This window comes from Buteo buteo, chromosome 12, assembly GCF_964188355.1.
Source record: "Buteo buteo chromosome 12, bButBut1.hap1.1, whole genome shotgun sequence".
Classification (NCBI taxonomy): domain Eukaryota; kingdom Metazoa; phylum Chordata; class Aves; order Accipitriformes; family Accipitridae; genus Buteo; species Buteo buteo.
In genome coordinates this window covers 13,498,729-13,522,408 of record NC_134182.1, presented here as the reverse complement: position 1 = coordinate 13,522,408, position 23,680 = coordinate 13,498,729, and the positions used below count along the sequence as shown (strand labels likewise).

General features: G+C 40.3%; 2 protein-coding genes across 8 annotated transcripts in view; both read left to right on the top strand.

Moving 5' to 3' along the window:
* The window catches only part of TRERF1 (transcriptional regulating factor 1), a 104,732-nt gene extending 97,878 nt beyond the window's left edge, over nt 1-6,854 (top strand). For all 5 annotated transcript variants that reach the window (XM_075042776.1, XM_075042775.1, XM_075042772.1 and 2 more), the window contains 5 exons: nt 69-157; nt 968-1,081; nt 1,857-2,045; nt 2,537-2,745; nt 3,403-6,854. In XM_075042776.1, coding sequence (XP_074898877.1) covers nt 69-157; nt 968-1,081; nt 1,857-2,045; nt 2,537-2,745; nt 3,403-3,724 — 923 coding nt within the window. In that variant the 3' untranslated portion in view covers nt 3,725-6,854. The remainder of the gene's footprint in view (nt 1-68; nt 158-967; nt 1,082-1,856; nt 2,046-2,536; nt 2,746-3,402) is intronic.
* A 768-nt stretch (nt 6,855-7,622) lies between these two features.
* On the top strand, nt 7,623-23,591 carry MRPS10 (mitochondrial ribosomal protein S10). Of its 3 annotated transcripts, none has more exons than XM_075042786.1 (8): nt 7,623-7,683; nt 10,508-10,566; nt 10,671-10,743; nt 11,926-12,065; nt 12,602-12,710; nt 13,800-13,889; nt 14,166-14,262; nt 23,198-23,591. In XM_075042786.1, exons 1-7 carry the CDS (start codon nt 7,648-7,650, stop codon nt 14,250-14,252), a joined length of 594 nt encoding a protein of 197 aa, XP_074898887.1. In that variant the 5' UTR covers nt 7,623-7,647; the 3' UTR covers nt 14,253-14,262; nt 23,198-23,591. The 3 variants fall into 3 exon arrangements, with proteins under 3 accessions (XP_074898887.1, XP_074898886.1, XP_074898888.1); XM_075042785.1 differs by lacking the exon at nt 23,198-23,591 and adding an exon at nt 17,530-18,461; XM_075042787.1 differs by lacking the exon at nt 23,198-23,591 and adding an exon at nt 14,405-17,523.
* The last annotated feature ends 89 nt before the right edge of the window (nt 23,592-23,680 follow it).

Genomic DNA, 23,680 nt, shown 5'->3' with positions numbered 1-23,680 from the left:
CAGATACTACATCAACATAAAGGTGGTGGGGTTTTATTGTTTATAATGAATTCACTCTTGTTTTTAAGGCTCTGACAAATGGACGCATCAAGAAAGGAGGCTGTTCAAAGAGGCATTGTCCACCTACAGCAAAGATTTCATATTTGTACAGAAAATGGTAAGGTTATTTCTGTTCTGTCAATTGTTTTTTTCATTTGCTGTATTCTGTTCCCCTTCATTTTCCCTCCAGTGCCAGACCAGCTTATTGCAGATATAGAGCCAGCAGTGATTACGAGAACACCAATAAGAGTGGTATATTCTATTTGGTGTACCTATGCATGCAACTGCAGCACCAGTAAAAAAACTTTTAAAACAAATAAATAAAATCTGTTCCTCTTGTTATTATATGTAAAAGTTTTCACACCTGGAATCCAAGTCATGGCATTCCATGTGTAGGAAAAGTATGATGCTCTGCTGTTATCTTGGCGTTCTGTGGCAGTTTCTTAAAAAGTACCTGCGTCACTGGCATAGAGCTCTGTACCAGAAAGGCCAATAAAGAGAGAACGTGTTTGGGCTTAATTTTCATGTTTTGCCACAAAGCAGAAAAGACGAGGTGTATACATCTCAGGGCAGAATACCTCACTTGTTAGCTCAAATGTTGAAAACATTTGGGTTTATGGGAACCAAGTCTTAATTCCTAGATTTCTCAGTGGTACTGTACACTTGAGCTACAAAAGTGTATTCTCAGTCATTTTCTGACAAGAATCTAGAGAATCCTGGAGAAGTGTACTGAAGCTGAAATAATCAACACAAATTTGAAAAACTAAAAAAATTATTCTACAAGAGTATTCCTGCTGTAGTCAAACTGTCTTTTTTTCTCCATTTGAATGTTTGAGAAATAAAGCCTACCTCTTGGAATATATTAAAATTGTGTTGAATGAAAGCAAAAAATCGAGACTGGACTATTTCTGCAATTACTTAACTACAGGTTAAGTCTAAGACGGTTGCACAATGTGTGGAATACTACTATACCTGGAAGAAAATCTTGCGTTTGGGACGGAAACACAGAACACGTTTAGAGAAAAAAAGAGAGGAATGCCTGGTAAGTCTAAAAGAATATGAGAAAGTTTGACACTTGATAATTTTTATGTTCATCCTGTTTGGAGGAGAAGTTTGAACTAGATGACATAGGTCTCTTCCAACTGAAATCATTCCGTAATTCTAAATTCTGTTCTGTATGAGCATTCTGTGACCTCAGCTACACCACGATTTTGTGTTCCTGGACTGTAATGGGATAAAAGTGTTTTGACTAGTGCATTATCTAACTTTAGTCCAGCAATTACAGCTTTTTGGTACTGATGAAGCAGGTGAACCTCTGTAAATTATTCCTGTGCCTGTGTGTGCTCCTAAAGGCTGCTCTAATATTCTAGTACAAAAAAAAACATTTACAAAGACTGGCAATGCAGTTCTTTGTGTGCAAGGTCTGTATTACTGGTATTCTGAGTAGTCTTAAGAAATGGGGGGGGGGGGGTTTAAATAAGTCATTTGACTATGAATATAGCATACATTGTCATTCTAACAGCTGGGGGAGAGTATTGCACCTTGGCATCTGTAGATTCTTGGAGCCACGGCTCTGTAACGCAGATGGAGGGTGTTTTGAGCCCTGCAGTGAAGCTTCATGAGCTGTAGCTTGTCCATTAAGGGGTGGTAGTTCCAGCAAGACCAGAAGTTCATTCAGGATGGGAAAAAAATACTGAAACCTGGAAGCAGGCTTGACTAAGCAGCATGCTGTAGCAGTATTGTCTATGTCCTGCTATCCAGTACTGTCTGTCTTTGACCGTATTTCTAGTATTTCTTAAATACACCGTCTATTTCAGACAAGTGGAGAAGAGGAAGTGTTAGAGGAAGATGAGGAGATCGAAGAAGACAGAAAGGAAGAAAGGGAAATGCAGAAGTCTCCTGACCCACCAGCTATCCCTCTTGTTGGACCTATAGATCTGCCTGCCCTTCAGAGCCTTTCACTTTCTTCATCCTCCTTCATCTGTGAAATGCCAAATTGTGGCGCTGTACGTGTGTTTAGTATCTTTAATAGCAGGGGGTTTGTATACTAGTGGATTGTGATTTGGGGAATCAGGGTTTTAGACTATTCCTGGCCAGTGATATCTCCTGAATATCGCTGGACAAATAATTTTGCCTGCTTTTAATTCCCACCTCACAAAATATAGGCACTATGCTGATCTGTAGATAAAATTGAATCCTGAGATGTTTTATCAGTTAGAAATACCGTATGGTAACAGCTCTCATTACCTTTTTGTTATACGACTGTAATAATAGGATAGCTCACTGGTTTGTTTTATTATGACTAAGTTTCTTTAACTCTAGTGGGATATAGCTGAAAGCAAGCAACATTTGACCAAGTAGATTGTGTGCATTAGGTGTGTACAGTTGTTCTATTGTAATATGTATTCAGCATACTTCTTTCTGCAGTTCCCGTTCCAGTGCAGTATTTCTTGGTTTTTTATTTTTTTTTTCTTCCCTCCATCCTACTCTCTGTCAGGTGTTCAGTTCCCGACAAGCGCTAAATGGCCATGCTCGCATTCATGGAGGTACGAATCAGGTGACAAAAACACGGTGCACCATTCCAGGCACTAAGCAGAAATCTGGTACGCAGAGTGGATACTGCTCCATCAAGAGTTCACCCGCCCACAGTACAACAAGCGGTGAGACCGACCCAACAACAATTTTTCCTTGCAAGGAGTGTGGCAAGTAAGTGAAATACGACTGTCTGCAGTATCGCATCGCATTTGCCTATATATTCCAGATGAATAGCATTGCAACAAACTCTCTATTTTGCTCTGATGGTCTCAAAAGAACAGTTTCCCCTTAGATGACGTGTCTTCTTACCAAAACCTTCAGAGATTGGTTTGCATGATGTTTTGGATGCCTCCCCTGCAGTACTTACTCCAATTTTCCTGAATCCATTTACCTGCTAGAATTTCTACATCTGACAGTCTAGCTACCTGCTTCATCACAGACTTGCATGTGACAGTGGGCAACTTTCTCTGTGTTTCAGTGCTTGAGTTTGTCCATCCTAACATGGGATGGGGTTTCTTCACTTCTTCCCTGGTGTGCAAGATTCTGGTGAAACTCAGTACAGGGAGAATTAGGATATGCAGAGATACTGAAGCAACTGTGGGAGCTACAAAATACCTCCAGCAAAGTCTGAATAGGCAATTTTGATACTGTCAAGATGTATAAATCTGGTAGTCTGTCCCTGAAATTCTCACCATGGCATTGCAGACTTCACTGACTTCTATTTCAGGACAAGGAAGCAAATGTACTGATAGGTTGTTGAGTCTTTTTTGGCTCACTTCATCAAAAGCAATGCATTTTTATCTGATTTTCTTTTCCTTTAAAATTTAGGGTATTTTTCAAAATCAAAAGCCGCAATGCTCATATGAAGACTCACAGACAACAAGAAGAACAGCAAAGGCAGAAGGCTCAGAAAGCTGCTGTGGCAGCAGAAATGGCAGCCACTATTGCGAGAACTACTGGGCCAGTTGGGCATAGTTTGATCCCTCTGGATCACATGAGTTTGGTTAAACATGTTGAAAATGTTGGTGACATTGATGACGATGTTGTTCAGGAGCTGGGTGATGTCATGGAAGAGAATGAAGTCATGGATGCTGACCTTTTATTGGATGATGAAGACGCAGATCTACTGCAGGATGATGCTGAGTTGTAAATAAAGTTGTTTGATAAAGACAGCTACTGAGCACACCCTGAATGGATCAATCAGGAAACGTGGACTGCTTGTTTATTCCCCATTGATTGTAAACTACCTGTTGAAAATGAGAATTCTTTTATCCAGGTCTAGAAAAAAAAAGAAATCTGCTTTTTTCCCTTTTTTTTTCTATTAATTTGTGTTTTGGGGGAAAAAAATAAATAATTGGTACAAATATTCTTATAAGGTGTTTTTATCTGAGCTCATTTTGCTGATATCTTCCAAGGCCACTAATTATAGACGTTCATGGTTCTGCTGTCACTTCCTGCCAGATGATCCTGGTAGGATCTTTAGTCTTTAACTCTTTTCATTTTAGCCCAATTACAAGAGTGATCTTCACACACTTCTGATGGAACTTTTTTTTTTTTGCCTATACTGGATCACTTCCAGCATCTTCTAGAGACTAAATGTCACCTCTGCTAAGGAGATGATTACATTCTTTGGCTTTGTGCTGTCATTTTAAGGGGGGGGGGGGGGATTGATTTAACTGTGAAATAATTACAGGAGTGACAGTATCATCTGTAGTATTGCAGTACTTTTTCAGTTCTGTCTTGCCTTAATGCATACATGTTAGGCAGTTTGTAAAAGCATTGGTTACACTGTACATTTTAGAGCTTCCATTTTTGCAAGGTTTTGATCTGCTGATTTTAAAATGACCTAATTCAAGAATTGAAGAAAGAAGATGATTGTACTGTGGTTCACATCATCTGATGGGAACACTGAATCAGGAACACCGCCTCGGTAATCAGATTGCACTGGAAATATATTTTGCTGTGACAATAAATCACACTGTTGAACAGCCATCTCAGTGGTTTTAGGAGAGTGTATGCTTGAGCAACGCAGGAGCTTGCTCTCTCACCAGGCAAATACAGGGAGAGGTTCTTGCCTGTGGAACAGAGATTGATGGAGTATATGCCTTCAGCACATTTTAGTTATTACTTGTAGGGATATAATGTTATTCTTGTGCCATTTTCAGTCCTCCTCATTACATGAAATTCAAATGTTGTTTATTTAGTAAAACATACTCTAAAGGTGAGTTGACATTGCTGTTTAATTACCATTTCTTCTCCCTTAGGTTCAGATCTACATGCTGGATGTCTAACACCATTTATATAAATATAGATTTGGTTCTCTAAGTAAATAAGATCTCAAAAGAATTGTACCTTGCAGAATGAAAGAATTAAGGAAGAATTGGAGTTAGGTTGAGTGGACCTTTAATTACAGAATATGAATACTGATTTTAGAGCTTTCACAGGTAGCAGCACTGATTTTCTTGTGAATTTTGCACAGTAGAAGAGTATTGCTGACTTTATAAAATATTTTATAAGGCTGATTTCAGATCTTCCAGATTTCAGAGTTGTTTGGGTTTTTTTATGGGTTGGGTTTTGGTTTATTGGGTTTTTTTTGCCATGTCCTAACATCTTAAACAGAATCTGAGAGATGGTGGATCTTATTTTCTACTGTCTTTCTTCCTTGTATAACTATGCAAAATGAGGGTAAATCACAGCACTTTTATATAGGAGTACCGGACCACACAAGTTCAAAACCGGTGGGACTCATTGGCAGAGAGGTACCTTCTCTGTCAAAGCCAAGTATGTGAAGCCAAATGACCTGAAGTTTCTACTTAAGATCAAATCTTCTGATACTAAAGAACAACCCTTCAGGAGAATTGAAATCACTTCACGGTTTCTGGTTAGTGACGTTCCTGTGTACATGGTTTGTTTTAGTGGGCTTTTTGGGGTTGTTTCAGAGGTTTTTTTAGTTGGTTTTGATCAGTGGGTGGAATTTCACTCCCTCTGCTACATAAGGGATCATGTTCTCAATGACTGTACCTGTGAGTTTCAGGAGATCAGGCAGCAGCTGCCTTTTCTTTCACGAACTGCCAGGCAGCAGACTTCCCAGCAGTTCCTGTCCGTGCTGTGACATGTTACTTTCACAGGGGCCATGCAACCCAGGTTCAGCAGACTGGGTGTTCAGCTGTATGCTGCCAACTAGATCCACTGATAATAAATTTTGTAGATGGTTTGCAAAGTAGAGGCTTTTGTGAGCGGTGACTTCTGCTGACTTTTAGGAGCCTGTGTTAGAGACAACCTGGCAGAGTCTACTCTTTCTCTTCCAAACTTGGATCATCTTGAACTTTTAAAGATCTTTCTGAGAAAGGCTGCTGCACTGGAAAATGGAAGCATGTTTTCAGATTCCCCTGTTAGGGATGGGGAAAAAAAATGAGTGTTTAAGCAAAGTGATAATTGAAGTCAGTGAGAGTTCTGCTTGAAGAAAAGTAAAATGTAGTAGAAACTTGTGGGGTTGATTCTGAAGAGCAGCTCTATATTAAAGAATCTACAGTGGAACTTTTCTAGCAACAATTGGGCAGGTATCTGTGCTAAACCTAGTATATATAAATATATATACATATATATGCCTGGTTCTGTATCATTAATCGGGTGCTGTTTTATTGTACAGCCAAGAAGATAATAGAACAACGATAACCAAAGAAGTTATGCATAAAGGAAAGAAAATGCACATTTCTTAAGCAGTACATGATTTAGGCCTCAAACATTGACTTCATTATTAAGTGTTGCATTGGCTGATGTTAAACAGATGCTGTTCTGCCTATTTGTACATAAGTTGGACATAGTTTTATTTCAGAAAAATTGTTTTCTTGCTGATGGTTGATGATGGCAAACTGTTCACTATTGAACTTAGTCCTCTTTGATAAAACCTGTACATATAGAAAACATATTTTATAAGAAAAATCTTATTTTCAATATTTAACTGTTATTTTATTAGATGATGGTTGTAAATATTTTAGGTGCTTTAGTGTAAAAAGCAGACTGTAATTTTAGGTGGCAGAGGAAGTAACAAAATAAAAAAAATATACATTTGATATAGCTTGTGATCTATGCTGGTTTCAGGTTCCTGCTGTTAGCATTTGACTTGCACAGAGCTTAATTTCAGGTTACTACCTGCCTGGATGTGTATATTAGGATGGCTTTAGTGGCATGAATTAGTACTTGTTTATTCCCCGCCCTTACATATTTGGTACTGATCAGAACCTGTGTTATAATATTAACTGCTATTTATACGTGTATAAAGAAAGGGTTTATATGATGTTTCCAGTCATTTTTATACTTTGGTAAAATATAGTTGGCTGGGTTTTTGCTAACAGGGTTGTATAACTTCTCTTTTAAAGTACTTTTAAGAGGGGGGAGACGGTTGAAAACTAGCTTCATGTGTAATTGTTTTTCAAAGAATTCCTGACTCGTTCCATGCAAAAAAAGAAAAAAAAAAAAAAAATGTATTCACCTCTATACATGAGTATTCTTAGTAAGAACGAGTTGTGGTAAAAAGCATTCTCAGAAAGGGGGAGAAAGCTGAAGAAACCCCCTTTACCTCTCAACTTCAGAAAAAAAAAAAAAAGTAATGTCACCTGCCCTGCCTCGGGGTCGGAAAAATTAACAATTCCTCCTTTCTTCCCTCCGGCACTGGGTGTCCTCTCCTGGAAATACGGGCCGGAGAGCGTCTGTGAGGGGAAGGGGGGGGGGGCGACCGTTGGCGGGAAACGGTTTGGGCGCGCGCGGAGCTGAGGAGAGCCGTTACATCGTCGGTCAGCACTGAGGCAACGCTCGCGGGAGGCGGGGATGGGGGTGGGGAGACGAGTTGGGAGCTCGTATGGCGCCGTCCGGCGCCATACGAGCTCCCAACTCGTCTCCCCACCCCCGAGCGCGGCCCTGCCCGACGGCGCCGCAGTGCCTCCGCTTCAGCGGGGGTGCTTGCTCCGCCATGGCGGCGGGGGCGCTCTTGGGTCGCCTGTGGGCCCGGTGGATGAAGCCGCTTTTCTCCTTCCGGGCCGCTCGCTATGGTCGGCGGGTTGGGGCGGGGACAAGATGGCGGCGGGGTGGCTGTGGCGGCGGCTCTTTCAGGTGGGATGTGTGGCGGGAGAGGGGACGGGTGAGGCCCGTTCTCCTTCATCTCTTTTTTCCCTTCCTTCGGCGTCTTCACTGCTGAGGGGAGAGGAAAAAGGGAGCTGGAGCAGCGGTCCCCGCGCAGGGCTGAGGGCCGGTGCTCGGCGCTGTGCAAACCGCGGTATGGCGTCCCCGGTGTGAGCTGTATTGGAGCCGGCCTGCCCTTCTCGGTGGCTTTCCTCTTGGCTGCGGGAGAGCTGGGGTTTTCCATCGTGGGGCTGTGTCTCTGCCCGCTGTCATCGGCGTAGCGGGTCCTCAAAACTTTCCTGCAGTCCTGTTTTTGCGGCGGTTATTCTGCGTGTAAGGAATGATGAAGAATAGATGACTTGGGTTTGGAGGTCGTGTGCCAAGTCTGTTTCTAGTCTTAAAGTTTCAATTCTCGAAGTTATAACGTAAAAAAATTAGGAAAGCTTTTTACATTATCGATGTTTTATACTGGTTTTGACTTCTGAAGGGTGATTACTTTCTCTCAAGTTGAGAAAATTTGATGTTGGGGGTTTCCTATTTATCTTCTGAAGCCCTAAACTCTATGTGCTGTGTTCTGGAGTTGCTTACCTTTTGGGCATCTGTCTCCTCCTGAGTACTTCAGAATCTCTCAGCCAAACAAAATGAACACTATTCTGCATTAGAAAAGGTGTAATTTTGTTTTGTGCAAGGCCTTAGTTCACACAGGAAATTGAATTCTGTTATGTTGCAGTCTGAGCGTCTCTTCCACTTCCTATGATGGTCATATTAGCAAGAGTGTGTCAAGTATATTTAAATCGGAGAATGAAAAAAGATGTTAAAATATACTTAACTGCCTGCTGAATGCTATTTTTACTACCTGAGTTACTCAGCATATCATTTTGTCAAAACTTGCACAGAACACCTTTATTTTACAAAAACTTTTGCCTCGATGCATACCTGCATAATTAATAACAAAAAGAGGCAGCATGTGGTGGGAATAATAGAATATTGTAAAGGCTGCAGAGCTTAGTATGTGGGATAGAACTCTGCTGTTTTGTGTTTTGTTTTATTGGTTTTTATTACATGAAGACTGAAATGTTTGCATCCAAAACCACATAACACAGTATGCTATGAGTGTATATATCCTTGCAATAACAACTCCATATTACAAGGTTAAGCAGTTAGAAGTAAAAGAATATATAGCAGAGACTGCATACCTACAAAAAAACAAAACCAGGTACAACTTCTAGTTAAGTTTCCAGTCAGTAGTCTTACATTTGTCATCTGAGGTCAGGTTCTGTGCCATGTACTTGCACACATAGTTTAAGCCTTGCACTGAATACAGTCTTTTATGCTCATGGGCCTATCTGCTCCTTGAAGTGGTGTCAGGTGATGATGTTAGTGTACTTCATATTGGCATTAAATGAAAGGGAGGCAGTACTCTGACTTCATTCAGAGATACTGAATTGAGGTGCAAATATCAAGGTAATTTTATCAGATATATTTTTTTATTTTTAGGTATTAAGATCAAGTACTTTTCAACATGAACTTTGAAACATTCTGAACGGTCCTTAACCATAGTGGCAGATATTCAGTGCTCCTAAAGTTGCTTATTGTGTCATGCACTTCAGAATGTAACACCAGTGCTTATGTGTGAACATCTGGATTTGAAAGGCTTGCCTAAGGGGAGACATTCAGCTATGCTCTCCAAACAACAGTCAGCTTTGTAAACTGGAAACTCTCCTGCCTCTTACTACAGTCATCTTCCTTGTTGGATGCAGAATTTGTAGGACAAATAGCAAATTACTTTACGAAACAACTTCATTCACTGCTGATCTGTAATTAATGTATAATGCGTACTGGAGAAGGTTAGGGACCTAATAACATCATATAGTTAGTTACGTGCATCCTTGAGCGACTAAATTAAGATTACCTGGAAAAGTGTCAATTCTGGCTGTTTTCTGATGTTTTGATTATACAGTCACCTACATAACTGATGAGTAGGGTATCTGTCTTCTCTCTTAAAGCTATGATTCCAGCATCTGTTAAATAAGAGTATCAAGGGGCTGGATAAGTAGCTAATTTTGCTTCAGCATTCTGCTGCAGCCCTGAGTTTCTCTTAAGCAAGTAAAAGTTCTGGTTCCTTTTTTTTTTTTCCCCTCAAGTAGTCTATAACTTTGCCAAATTAAGAATTAGTGGAAGGAAGCTAGAAGCCACATAACGTTCAGAAAGGAGCGATTATTCTGGTATGAAAGACAGTAATGTTACATCTTGATTAACAGTTGTATTCCCTTTTTAACACAGAAAAATCATGTTATCTTTTAAATATGGTTCATTTACTTGTCAGATATATTTCTATTTAAATGTTCTCTTCAAAAGAACAAGTGTTCAAAATCACAAGGAACTTCTGCTGAAAAAACAGGAAATTTCCAGTTAAATTCAGAGGTTGAATTTTTGCATGTATAGGATACTGTTTTCAATTGCTTTTATAACAGCAAGTCCTACTTAGGTGTGTCACTTGATGAAGTCTGATGCCACACAAAATATATTTTTCTGCTAAAAAAAAAAGCTTTGTGATTGCTATTCAGGTGCCTCGTTAATAATAAGTGCATACTGTTACATTGTTCATTTACTGTGTTCCTTTTTTTAGGTGCTATTGTATACTAAAATACATTTCCATGTTCCTGATTTCCTGTGTTTCCCAATAGAGCAAACTTTCTAGTTTGGCAGATCAATGCCTAGGAATGTGTTATGCTCTAGCATGCAAAAAAGTACCTTTAATAAACCTGTTTCTGGTTTGGGTCAAATAACCCCATAACCTATTTGTTTTATACAGGGATCAGCTTTTCCTGCCAATTATGCAAGCAGAATTATGCAAAAGCAGTGTTTTCTTCCGTAAGTATAAAAGACCCTCCTTCTTTCTGCTTTTCCTCCACACTCCCTAAAAAAATCCAACTTTAACAACTTATTTTATGCTTTCCCTATTGCCACATTTCTAGAAACTCCAACTTGATGGGAGTACGGCTGGCTGGATCCCATGTTGATACACAGGAGCCTAAGACTAATCCTTTGGTAAGTGTTCTATAATGATACATTGTATGTTGTCTTAGTAATAAAGAGGGTGTACAGAAAAATTTGAATTCCTTTATTGCAGCTTTTTAAAGTTCTGTCTTAATGATGTCAAATTTGCTGTAGAGAAAGAAACAATTTAGATTATTGGTATTTGAGATTTTTTTTTCCAGCAAGATTTCTATTGCTCACAGTTGCCTCTTACTCACTTTCCTCCTTCTCTTTGTAGCTGTAACTCATGAAATACCAGCTTTTTGGCCACATTCAGTTCAGCGCCTGCAGCAGCTTAGGCAGCTTAAGGCCTTTGGCTTGGAAGCTGGGAGCCTAAGGCTGATGAAGTGGGAAGTTCATGAAGGCATGTGGTAGATATCTTGCTTTTAGAATCTGAATGCTTTGATTTTTGACTCAGACTTCAAAAGCACGTGTTCAATCTGTATAATACATGCAAGTAAGCCAAAATCTTATAGGTAGTATTACATTTACAGTGCAGACCCAGCCTTCCTGCCATGTGTGGTACGTGCTGGATTTACTGTGCTAAAACTGCCTGGGAGTAAACCTGTGGGAAAATTGGTGCTTCCTGGACACATCAAAGCTTTTCAGATGATCAGTGAGCCCAGGCCATAAGAAATTGAAGCTCTAACTGAAAGTCATAAACTTTTACCTGGACAAATATGAAGGATAATATGCCTGGGGAAGCCTACTGTGTTTAAAGTAGCCTTATAACTGACTTAGTAAAGTGAGAATTCTGGTAACTGCCCATAAGGTTCTAGTTACTGTCCCTACACAAGCAAAGTCTGAGAATTTCACATATTCTCATGCTGCTATTTAAAATACAAATACTGCTGCTCCAGACTTGCTTTAGCAATGAGTTTCACTCTTGCCTTTGCTAGTGTTGTCCTCCTTATATTTATCTGGCATTCCCTTTCCTTTTCTGATCAAGGAATTTTACCTAAATATTCAGAAGTTAGGTATCTCTTCACACTTTTGCCTTCCCTGATAAGAGTGAGAACTGTCAATCAAGGTAATACTGTCAGCCTCTTGCAGATAAACTAAAATAAGCAGCTACAGCGTGTGGTTTTTTTCCTCTTTTATAAGTGGGGCGCACAGGCTAAGAAAATATGCCGTGCATGTATTAATAAAGGAGAACATGGAGTGGTAACTCTTGTCCTTTCTCTAAAAATGCAGGTATCTATTTCAGATGAACCAGAAACACTGTACAAGAGATTGTCCCTTTTAGTTAAAGGCCACGATAAAGCTGTGTTGGACAGCTATGAATATTTTGCAGTGCTTGCAGCTAAAGAACTTGGCATCTCTGTTGAAAAAGTGTAAGTAACTGATCTGTAGAGTGATGTGGTATCAGATGCTTCTTCAGGTTCTGTGCTTAGAAGTATTTTCTTTTTTTCAGAAGAAAGAGGTGTAATCTGACATTTTTTTCTCAGATTATAAATCTAACACTTCTTAGATCATAGAATCATTTAGGTTGGAAAAGACCTGCAAGATCATCAAGTCCAACCATCATCCATGCCCACTAAACCATGTAGATAGCAGCACAGTGATGAGAAGGCAGCAGCAGTTCTACACTCTGCACTGCCATAGTAGAAGTGCATTTTAACTACATGAAGGATATTGACAGTACTCTTAAGTACAGTCGTCAGTGCTCTAGCTTCCCTGAATGAATGCTGTTAATACCTGAGTATTAACCATGCCCATGTGGGTTAATAATAAACTGTACCAGTGTTTAATACTTTCTTGCAGATCTTCTAAATGTCAAATAAGAACAGGGATTTCAGCATAATCTTTCAGATAATTTGTATTAGCATCCTTGATATAAAATGAAATTTTCTTTTTGTGCTTTGTTCAGACATAAACCTCCAAAGAAGATAGAACGATTGACACTTTTAAAATCTGTACACATTTACAAGAAGCACAGAGTTCAGTATGAAATGAGAACACATTACATGTGTTTGGAGGTAAGAAGGATGTAAAAAAAAACCAAAACAGTGTGTTCTAGGTGCACAATTCAAAGATGTTAACTCAGGACTGAACACAAACTTCCTCTTTACTTGGGTTGGGGAGGAGAGTGCAGGCAATAGCAGAAAACAGCTGACCTAGGTACATCAAATACAGCTCAAGTTATTCTGAATGTACAGCCTATATAATTTTTGGATTAAAAGGCTGATTTTGACCATCATCTTAACAGCTGAAAGAATGATTAAAAAATAAGGTAGAATTGAGGGTTATCTTTATATGTCTTATGCTCTTGGTTTCCAAGAATCAGTGGGATAGGAGCTTTCTCAAGAACAGCGGGAGATGCAGCTAAATCATTGTCATTACCAGTCACTAAGGGTTTGTCTGATGTTTTTGAACATGCATACTTTTGCCCTGTGCAACATCATGTGGCAAACTAAAACTGTGGGGGGGAAATACCAGAAAGGAAGTGTATACAAACCACTAGCTTTATGGCTGATGACACAGACTTCTGTATGGTTTAGAATGCAGCTGTGGTTGATTTTCTTAGAAGAAAGGTTTACTGCCAGCATTTTGTGGCTCCTGGGTTTCTTACTGTATATTTGCACAGTGCTTAGCAAAATAGGACTTTGCTTTAAGTCCCCAGACATTAGTGGAGTACAAATGGCTGCCCACAGACTGTAAGCACTATTTTTGCCATCCAGGAGAGACTAGAAAATCAGTAATTCAGTGGAATTCTGGAGTAGCAGGATTTATAAGCAACTTGAACTTTGAGAGTATTCAAAAGCTGGTGATTCTTGCATAACCTGTAATTAATTTAATGATACCTGCAGTGTTAAGATCCACCACTTCCATCATAATCAATGCATGTGGTCACAGGCAGTATGCACAGTTCTGTGAACTACTTTATACTTGCATGAGAGTTGTGTACAGCTCAACTGCTTCTGTTCAATATTATGCAACCTGCCTTCCTGTAAGATGTTTGGTCCCATAGCAAGAACTAGAGAGGGGCAAGCTAGCTTTTTTTTTTTTATTCTGTTTGAAGTATTAATAATAGTAGTTCATTAAAAAAAACATTACTTCTGTTTTAGTTAAAATACCTAACAAGTAGTACTGCTGCAGTTTACTTGGAGTACGTTCAACGGAACTTACCTGAAGGGGTTGCCATGGAAGTAAAAAAGGTAAGTTTCCACCTCACACTATTAACTGTTATGAGGCTAGGTCCTGATGCAAGTACCAATAACTACTGAAGTCTTTAGAAAGTCAGCAGAGGAAATGTGTGTGGTTTGGAAGGAACATTTTTCCAAAGTATTAAACTGTAAAGAGGCTGTATTGCTTGAAAATGCCACTAGGTGGCATTTTTAATCTGATAAATCTCTCAAACCAGACTAAATAAAGCAAGGTAGTTAGATGTTAACTAGCTGGTATAATAAATGGTTGCTTTGCTTTTCTTTTAGACTAAGATAGAGAAAATACCTGAACACATTCAGGAACCAGTTTGGGATACACTACCTCAAGTAGAAGAAACTGAAGTCAAGTCATAAACTCACTCAGGTACTTTGCTCCATTAGTGCTGAAATTAGTTGCTCTTATCAACCTAATTTACTGAGACAAGTCTACTGTTAAATAAAAGTTCTCTTGTAAAGTAATTATATAAACTCTTGTTTCATCAAGTTATTCTTGATCATATCTCCAGAACACGTAGACTGAACAGCTATAAAGTGAAGAAGTTTGACTATAGTCTGTGATCAAGAACTATGGTAATCTATAATATGTTTGTAGAAAGCTAATTTTTAAAAAATTTTTATATATATAGAAAAGTGTATTTAAATGTAAAAATATATATAACAATTCTCAATCTCCTTTTGATACTAAATGGCTTCTGAATTCTGAAATACTTGCAAAATCCACTTCATGTTCATGTAACGTTTAATGTTATGAATGCCAGCTTGTTACACATTTTTTGCTGTAGCTCCTTTGAAGTAACTGCATCCCAGGTGTACATACAGCTTGCATATTAACTTGTAGTAAGTCAAAAATCACAATCTTAGAGGACACTGAGGCATATTGAACCTTTCCTAGGCTCCTATAGTTCCAATAGCCTTATTTCCAGTCTTAGTAACTGCTTACTAACAGAGAACACAGTGATCACAGTACAAATCTGAGACTTCCACAGGCTTGCGTCTCTCAAATGAAGTGCTTGTAGAATCATGTTGCAGAGCAAATGGATACTGCAAAGTGTCATTATGGACAGGACAAACACTGCATTAAGTGTTTTAGTTCACTACAGGGAAAGGCATGGCCTTTTTCTAAACTGGCTCGGTCGGTTATTTTGTAAACCCAGCCTAGCTGGACACTACTTACACTTAGAGGGGAAAAACAGTACAAATAGCAAAAGAGTGCTCAACTGCTTTGAAGGTTAGTTCACCATGAATCAAACGACATAATACTAGGTGCAAAGTTGTCATCCACTTTACCTTCAGATTGCGTTAAGCATTTCTACCTTTCCTAGGTTAGCAGGAAGGGCACAGCTGCAGGAATCTGCTTCACTATTAAGGGAGTGGCTTTGATTTGACTGCTATTAACAGAATTTACAGGATAGCCAACTGGGTCACAGGACAAGACAACCAGAGAGGCTGGATCATATTTACCAAGACCACTCAAAGTTTTATACAATCATAAAAGAAAAGAAGCCCAGTGTTATTATCAGACAGAAATGGACAATCTTAATGGTACGTAGCTGAAAGACAAGAAACCAAGCTTGTGCTTGAAGATCGTCTGCATTTTCTAGCTGTAGAGAGGCCCAAAGCTGTTTTAGGAGAGCTATTTCAAGAGAGTCATTATAGCTGGTATCATTTGTGATAGAAAGGAAGCTGCCTGTGAACTTTCTACAATATGCCTCAGAAAAAAGGAAGTTAATCAAAGCCCTTATGGGAAGATACACTGCCTAGTTCTCCCTTCAAGGTGTTTGCTTTCCCCGATTTCAAGCTATTCCTCCTTTCTCTCATTCCTAGTATTCAGTCATAATAGCATTTCTTGAAGTCATGTCAGACACTATATAAAGTGAAGGGAGAAATTGTGAGCTGACCTGGTTAAATAAAGCTGGTGCTTCAGAGGAACAGCCTCTTTCAAGTCTGTGTTGTATTTTCTTCAAATTTGCCATGCTTCCATGCTTTAGTTGTGCATAAGCCACCTGCCAAGTTCAAGCTGTATATAGTATCGAAATATGACTGTGCTCAATACTAAGTCTTTCCACATCTTGGTTTAGTGCATAGTAAGATTAAGAGGTCGTCTTCTATTGTCTTCAGTGTTCTCCGCTCAGCCGGCAGTTTTTGGCTAAATAGCCAGTCAGCATGGCTTTTCAGTTGGCTCAGAGTTGTAGCTATCAGACCTAAATAGGAACGGGCTTAGGAGACAGCTGCAGAGAGTATTAGCCCATGTAAGCAACCCCCTGGCAGAAGGGATGCTTGATCTTGGGAAAGGTATATTATTAGAAAATTTCTTGCTTCCAGCCTCATCATATGTTGGGGAAAGCCAGTGTGCATGTAGAGCGATCTCTGGTCCTTAACTATGTTGACAGAGCCATAGCTAACTGCCATCACAGACCACGTCCACCCCAAAAAAGCAGAATGACCTATGCACAGTCTGATTGTTACAGACCAATATTTATTAGCACAGCCATTTACTAACCTTAGTAGGCCACACTTCTCATCCATATTTTACCCTGTATGAAACTTCCTCCCTTTTAAGACTGTGATCCTTCCCTGCTTCCTCTATCTTCCCCTTCATGTTCAGGGGTTTCCTAAGGCCTAACAGCATCTTTGTCTTTATCTCTAGTTATGCATTTGTAGAACACCGTAACTGTGCAAGGCACTCTGATAACCTTTTTCCATCTACTAATGTGGCTTCTGACTTTCACAGCATGTTCCTGATCCTTACAAAACTTCAGATAAACTATTTTGTTGGATAAACTATTTCCATTCTTTACTTCTTTTCCCATTCTCCAGTTTTGCTTTTTCTGCCACCTTTCTTAGGAAGTGCCAACACAACACTTCTTGTGTCACAACATTGCTTTAGGTCTGTGCTAAATATTGGCACTGAAGATAAACAAGTTCTTGAGTCCATTCAATCTTTAAAATCCTTGGTCACTGCCAGTAAGCTGGAGGTGGATTTCCTTCCACAAATACTTTGTGACTAACAGCTGCCAGCCTACTTCAGGTGTCAAAAAATATACAGGCCAATATATTATGTAAATATAAATAATATATAACAGCTGTTTATAAAATTTTCAGGTTTGTAGAGTAATTTTAAAACTAAATCCAGAGCATTCACGTTACTTTGAGCCATTTAACCATTTAAAAATTGTGAGAAAGGCACTGCTCAAGGGCAGTTGTGGCAGAATCCCATCACTTATGGATTAAAGAGTTTTTAAAAACTATCTAAATTACACTGCATTTCCCAGATACCCAGGGTTCATTTGCCATATGACAGTATCTTTCAGTACAAAAACCATTTGTGAACAGTAATTTCTGTATCACTTAGAAAGGTATTTAAAGATGAAGTCTGAATTCATTCTCAGCATTTCATGAAAGCACTCGTGTATTTCCCTTTCTTATACATGCCAGGGGTCATCAGTCATGCCTGGAATGTTACTTTGATTTTGGTTTCTACAGTTTGTTTTAATCATACCACTACCACAACTTAATTGTCATGTTAGCTTTAATATGATTATACAGCAAGCTTTTTGCTTTAGAAGCCTTTCCTGCCAGTCTCTGCATTTCATGCACCAGTAAATTAATTACAGTCTATCTGTTATTCCAGGGAGTACTGGAAATACAGCAAGTCCAAGGGAAGGTCATTCACCCAGGAAGCTGTGATATGAGAAGATTTTGCTCTTTGTGTAATACAAAGCTGTAGTTACAACTGCTTCAAGTCTGCTATTGTCTTAAATCAAACTGCACTGAAACAGGCAGAGTCTAGTACTTGTCCCTTCAAATTAGAAGTTTGGAAATAGAACCTCACATGCTGATCATGGCTTTCCCCAGCAAGCGCCATTAGGAAATGCCACCCTTTCTCGTTTCCACACTTTTGCAGCCACAAAAATAGCACAACTGTATTTAAAAAAATATCTTTCCTGTCATAAAAGTTAGGGAGATTTCTTGCTCCTATTTAAAATATTTCATCCTCAGGTTTCCCTCTGACTAGTTTGCTGTGGTCTTCTCAAGTTCAGGGGTTTTTTCCCACTAAAAACTAGTATTCACTGTTGTCCATTTGTGTGGTGAAAAGTGGAAGTTACACTTCTGACAGTCATTCATAAGTCAACCATGATAAATCACAAAGGCCCTCAGAGGATCTGAGTGTATGACAGCGTATCTGGGCACCAGGGAATGGGCGTACCTCTATACTCAGTACCTCAACTGACCCAGTTTCTTTAAGATAGAGGAATCAGAGAGGTATTTCATTTACAGTAAAAATATGAAAACAAAACAAACACAAAACCAACCCCTTTAATACAAGCAATTTATTTGTTTGGGTAGGTGCACACAGTGCATGTAATGTTTCTCTTCTGTAACATTTTTCTGCATACTTTTGTACAGTAAGAGGACAGCATTATGGGATTTGGGGTTTTGCGTCCCTCTGAAGAAGAAGTTACTGTCTCACTGTTCAATCCAAAATTCCTAGTTCTCGTAACAAAAAGTACCTTGCTTTGGAAATGCTATTTATTGAATTACAAGAAATGTGATTAATAAAAAGTACATGTTTTCTTCTTTCTACTTAAACAAAATGCCACTTGATAGTGTCAAAAAGCATGCAATCAGTGTATCACATCTGCTGATGCAAGGTCTTTCATACATCGGTGCATTATTATCACTCATCTTTCATTCCCTCCTGCCATGTAAATGCTAGCTCTTCTTTGCTTCAGTATTAGAGTATGTTTCCAGTTCCAAATAATAGGTTTTTTGATGTTACTTAGTGAAAATATTCATAGGGCTTTTTCCCTAAGCCATTAAGAGTACAGAAGTTTCACCTTTTGCTCAGAGAAAGTTAAAATACCTAGATTATGGAGGCACTGTGACATCGTAACTGAGTAACACCAACAAGACTTCAAACACGTACAGCAACTTCAGATACCTAGAACTGATAAGAGCTGCTTTAGCCTGTAGTGGTCATGCTGCTAAGAAATTCAAGAGCAGAAGGTTTAGTTTGCCATCAAAAATCAAATGCAATGCAGTGATGAAACTTTCAGGCCAAAACAATTATTCTGTGTTATCCAAGAGGGAACATAAAAAATTGAAAACACAGATTAGTTTAGTAACTACTTGAGAGAAAAATGAATTCTAGTAAGCAGGATCAGTTTTAAATGGATAAATTCTTCCCTAATGTTGGCACCCACCCAAAAGCAGAGAAAGTCCTAATGCAGATTTCTTTCCTCTTGTCTAGTGTCTCATTCAAATCTATACCTTTACTTCACTTTCAAACTCTGAGTAACCTGTCCCAATGCAGGGTATGAAAGGTTGGAGAACCTGGCCTTACATACTCTCTCCAAACCATTTTCAACAAACTGGGCATGGATGTACCATAGAACTAGTTTGAAAGATGGAAAAGAATGTATCCATTTTTGTGGGTGTCCACAGAAGGTTTAGGGCCATGTCTTCACTCTGTTCTTTCACATTCAGTTTTCTATTTCTGGCGTACAAGCTGGAATGCACATGTCTACCAAGCTGTCAGTTAAGCTATCTACTGTATTATATATGCTTCTATATACATGTTTGTGGGTTTGGTTTTTTTTAAGCTAATGTTGCTATAGACAACACATGGATTCGGGCAGCTTATGGGGTTAGCGTACCTTGGATCTTTCTAAAATGCTCCCCCCCCTCCCCGACTAAAATTTTAAGAGACGTTACATTTAAGATGTTATCTTATTCTCCGTATTCCCTGTTTTTTCAGTGTGTAAGCTTGGTCGTTCTTTAACGAATACCAAGTTCATTGCAGTGGTTTTTACATTAACAATACATTATAGTAACCACAGTGTAAGAAATTAGAGTGTCAGTAAACATATTGGCCATTTTATTGTCAAAAGAATTGCAGATTGATTTTCAACACCATCACTCATGCTAGCAAAAAAAAAAAGGCAGTGGCAAAGCAGTTTCTAAACTTAGTTTTCATTAGCAAAATAAGAATATTAGGCTAAATACAGCTATTTGAGAACAGCTGTTTAATACAAAAGCACCCAGCAGTTCTGTTCTTAGCTAAATTAGTTTTGCTTAAGAATAAACAAGTAACTTGCATACGTAAGTAAAAAATACTTGCCTGAATAACTTCTTGATCATTAATGCTAGAGAAAGAAGGATAAAGAAGTTCTAAAAATCTGTCGCCTTAAATACGGCCATGCCCTGCTCTTTCAGTAGGTCAGCATACCACCTCCAATTAGCTTCAAAGGGTGATTGTGTTACCCTTTAGAAGATAATAGCATCATTATCGTTCTTTCACCAAAAACTGTCATGACACATCCTGAAAGTCCTGCAACTGAACTGGCCTGCTGAAATGGCCAGCTCCAGAGGCACTCAGTTCTTGTGCTGAGAACTTTCGGTTTTGTTAAGTAGCCTGTAAGTAGAAAGCTTTGGGGGTTTTTTGTGATAAAAATTTCATTTTATATTTTAAGTCAGCAGCTGCCAAACACTGTATTTGGTCTGGCTCTGCTTTTTTATTTTCACTGGTGTTTATTTTCTTGTTATTCTCTACATTTATGCAAACAGCACATCAAGGCAAAATCAAGGTACTTGCCTTTGTGTACATGCCAGCTGCTAACCAGGAAAGGAGTGATGTATAGAAAGAGCAAGGGTAGACTGAGATGAAGAAATGAACTCCTCTTTTACCCTTCACATTGCTTCAAGCCAGAATCCTAAGTTATGTATCTTTCTTTTTATTATATGCCACAAAAACAGCGTATAGTAAATAAATGTGCATTCAACTTTGTAAGCTATATGCTGCAGTCTATGGTGTAGCTTACACTGCCTAAGTAACTTGTGGCAAAAAATTATTTAAAGTTTAGCTCTCCATTTTTGCATTTGGATAGGAAAAGAGTGTGATCAATACATTTATTCCAATTAAAAATATACACTAAAATGAAAAAATGGCATCTCACAAGGGAAAAGGCAAAAGCAGAACTAGAAAAGAGGGGATGAAGAAAAGCATGAAAGTGAGTTGCTGCACTGATAAATGAAAGGAGACAAAAGAATGAAGGCAGCAAGCTAGGAACGAGGAATCTGTTATGTTCAGATTAGCAGAGTTCTCTAAAATAAATGAAGCAGCTTTTACAAACCATGTGTCTCTGGAACATGTCACGCAGATGAAAGTGCTGAAGATACACAGGTAGCAGCAGCAGACTTCTGCTGACAGGGTTTAATCCTGGCTGCTGACAGAACTGGGTCAGCAGAACAGATTACAAACAGTCCAAGCTTTTTGCCTTGGTTTTCTTTCCAGTATTATTGCTGGAATCAAAGATGCTGGTGCATAGGAAGTCTGTAAAAAGAACACTGCTGGCCATACGTTATCACGCTAGCAACTAGAAGCTCCAGTGCAAGCTAATGTGACTTCAGTTCTTCAGCAGCGCAAGCTCAGCTAGCAACTTGGTTTAAGAATTTTAAACCGCGTTGTGGAAAGGCTGTGGAGGGAGCCTCCGGTTCAGCGCTCCCCACTGCGTCTCCCTTTCCCCAACGCTTGTTCAGGCTGTCAAGCCCCGGGGCAGCCCAGGGCCGGCGGTGGGAGCTCCCCCTGCCATCACCGGCAGCGGCGAGGGCCGCTCCCGGCTGCCGGGGTGACTTCCGAGAGCGCCCGGCGGGCTCTGCGCGCACACACCGGCCGGCCCTCCGCTTCGAGGAAAGGGACGCGGCCCCGAAAGGGTGTCGGCACCCGGGGGCTGCCGGCTTCCCCGCGCTCCCGCTGCTGAGGCGCCGGCGGGTGGCAGCCGGCCGGGCCCGGCCCGACCCAGGGCCCTCACCGCTGACCAGAGGGACCGGGCTCACGGTGGTGGGCTCTGGCCCGCTGACCTGAGGGAGCCCTGCCGGTGCCTCCCGCACGGTGTTCTTCCCACCTGACAGTAGATGGTAAGCTACAGGCCCAAGTTTTGTAAACTGGTGGAAAACCATCCCCGTTATTGTCAAAGGAAGCGTGAATAAATGATCACAGAAGCAAGTGCTGGCATTCAGAGCATCACAAAAGAACAAGGTTAACACATTTTTAATTCATAAGGCAACATTACAAAGCAGAACGAAACTCAACTAAGTAGTGTGAAATATTATCATAGCCAGAATTTTTGAAAGCGTGTACAAACAACACTTGAATCCAAGCTATATCCTTACCACCTATACCACCAAGTTCCTGTAATTTCCCCTTTTTGTTTTAACACATAGATGAATGCACAGGCTTCCCGCTGTTCACTACCTTAGCAGTTGTGCCCAAGCTCAGTCCCCAAGCTCCCGAGCCCTCATGGTTCAGCTCTGAACAAAGGCTCCGGTTCTTCCTGCTGTCTCCCAATGCCAATTGTAGAAGTCAGTAAGAAACAATTATTGCAACATACAAATAAACCTCCTTTTTCACGCTTCTGACAGAGGTAGGGTTGATTGGCAGTATTTTTCCTCTTACAGAGCATGGCTGCCAACTCCACAAAAAATCCTGATAGTTGGAAATATTTTTTTTCAGTCAGCGTTGATACACAACGTGTTGGCTTTGACGGAGCCTACCAAGGAAATTTCTACTGCTGGGCCACAGCTGACTACTGCTCACATATATCTGCTGCGGGGTACTCGGTAAACCGGATTAGTAGAATGATTGGGATTAAGACAACTTCCTCCACACCAGAAGGGTTTATCTGTAAAGTTGGCCAACTTTACTGGTTTTAGGCAACGGGCAGGCAGTGGTATTAGCAATGCGCAGGAGTAACTCCCAGAGGCTTGTGTGCAACTGAAATGCAATTAACATGCTTGCTTGCTTCAGGCAAATGCATGGATACCCTCAAGTCAAGATAGACTACCTGGAAGCTACAGTCACCAGCTGCTAAACCATCTTCCCCCCAAAATATTCCATGCCTCCATCCTGTTTGTAATTACCTTGCTTTCACTTAGTTCTGGTATCTTCTCCAGGAGACAAACTGGAATCTGTTGTGCATACTTTACAGGAGGGAGAGCAGCCATAGCCTGCAGAGTCCTGTATTGCAACCCTGTGCAGCCCCTCCATACTGAGGATCAGAGGAGGTCCTGCAGAAACACAGGGATAATAAGGAACGTAAGGAACTTTAAAGCAAAGAATTGAGTTTGAATTTAGTTTCTTAGTTGACGTAAGGTGGTTTCTGGGGAATTGTGTATCTCTGAGCACGCTAACGCCTTAAGCTTCACCCTTAGAGCAGCGTTCAGTAGGATTCAGCAGCAAGGTGTTGGAAGGTCCAGAATTTAGTGTGATTTCATTTGGAGCTTTTGATTTTACCTTTTAGATTAAAGCAGTCTGAACATTCAGGACTTCTGTTGGGCCTCTTCCTCCTTCTCCTGCAGCCTTGTGGGAGAGGTTTTCCCAGAGAACATGCAGCTTTCAGCAAAGCACCGCAGACCACAGGTCAGTTCGGGAAGACGCCATAACTCAAGCGGCGTCTGCACGAACGCGCCGTCTGCGGCATTCCCCATTGCGTGCAGAGAATCTGTCTCTTGGGGAGGTTAGACTGCATTTAGGTTATGACTGGTTCTGTATCTAGCGGAGATCAGAAGTAACATTGCGTTAACCTCTAATGCTGCGAGAACAAGAAAAATGTTCTTCATGAGAATAAAGCTCAGAGCTTCCTCTCATGACTGTTTCCAGAGCTCCGGCGGGCGCAACGCCGGGATGGAACCCTCCGGGCTTCGCCGCTTCCCCTCCCCCCCGCCCCGGCCGCAGCCTGCGCTTCGCTTCCCGCCCCCCCCCCCCCCCCCCCCCCCCCCGGGAC

Bases quoted from the DNA above. Each gene is read 5' to 3' on its own strand.
- MRPS10 (XM_075042786.1), top strand. From the start codon at position 7,648: ATGGCGGCGGGGTGGCTGTGGCGGCGGCTCTTTCAG. The intron at 10,744-11,925 runs GTAAGTGTTCTA...CTAAAAATGCAG, and splicing joins AGCCTAAGACTAATCCTTTG to GTATCTATTTCAGATGAACC. The intron at 12,066-12,601 runs GTAAGTAACTGA...TGCTTTGTTCAG, and splicing joins GGCATCTCTGTTGAAAAAGT to ACATAAACCTCCAAAGAAGA.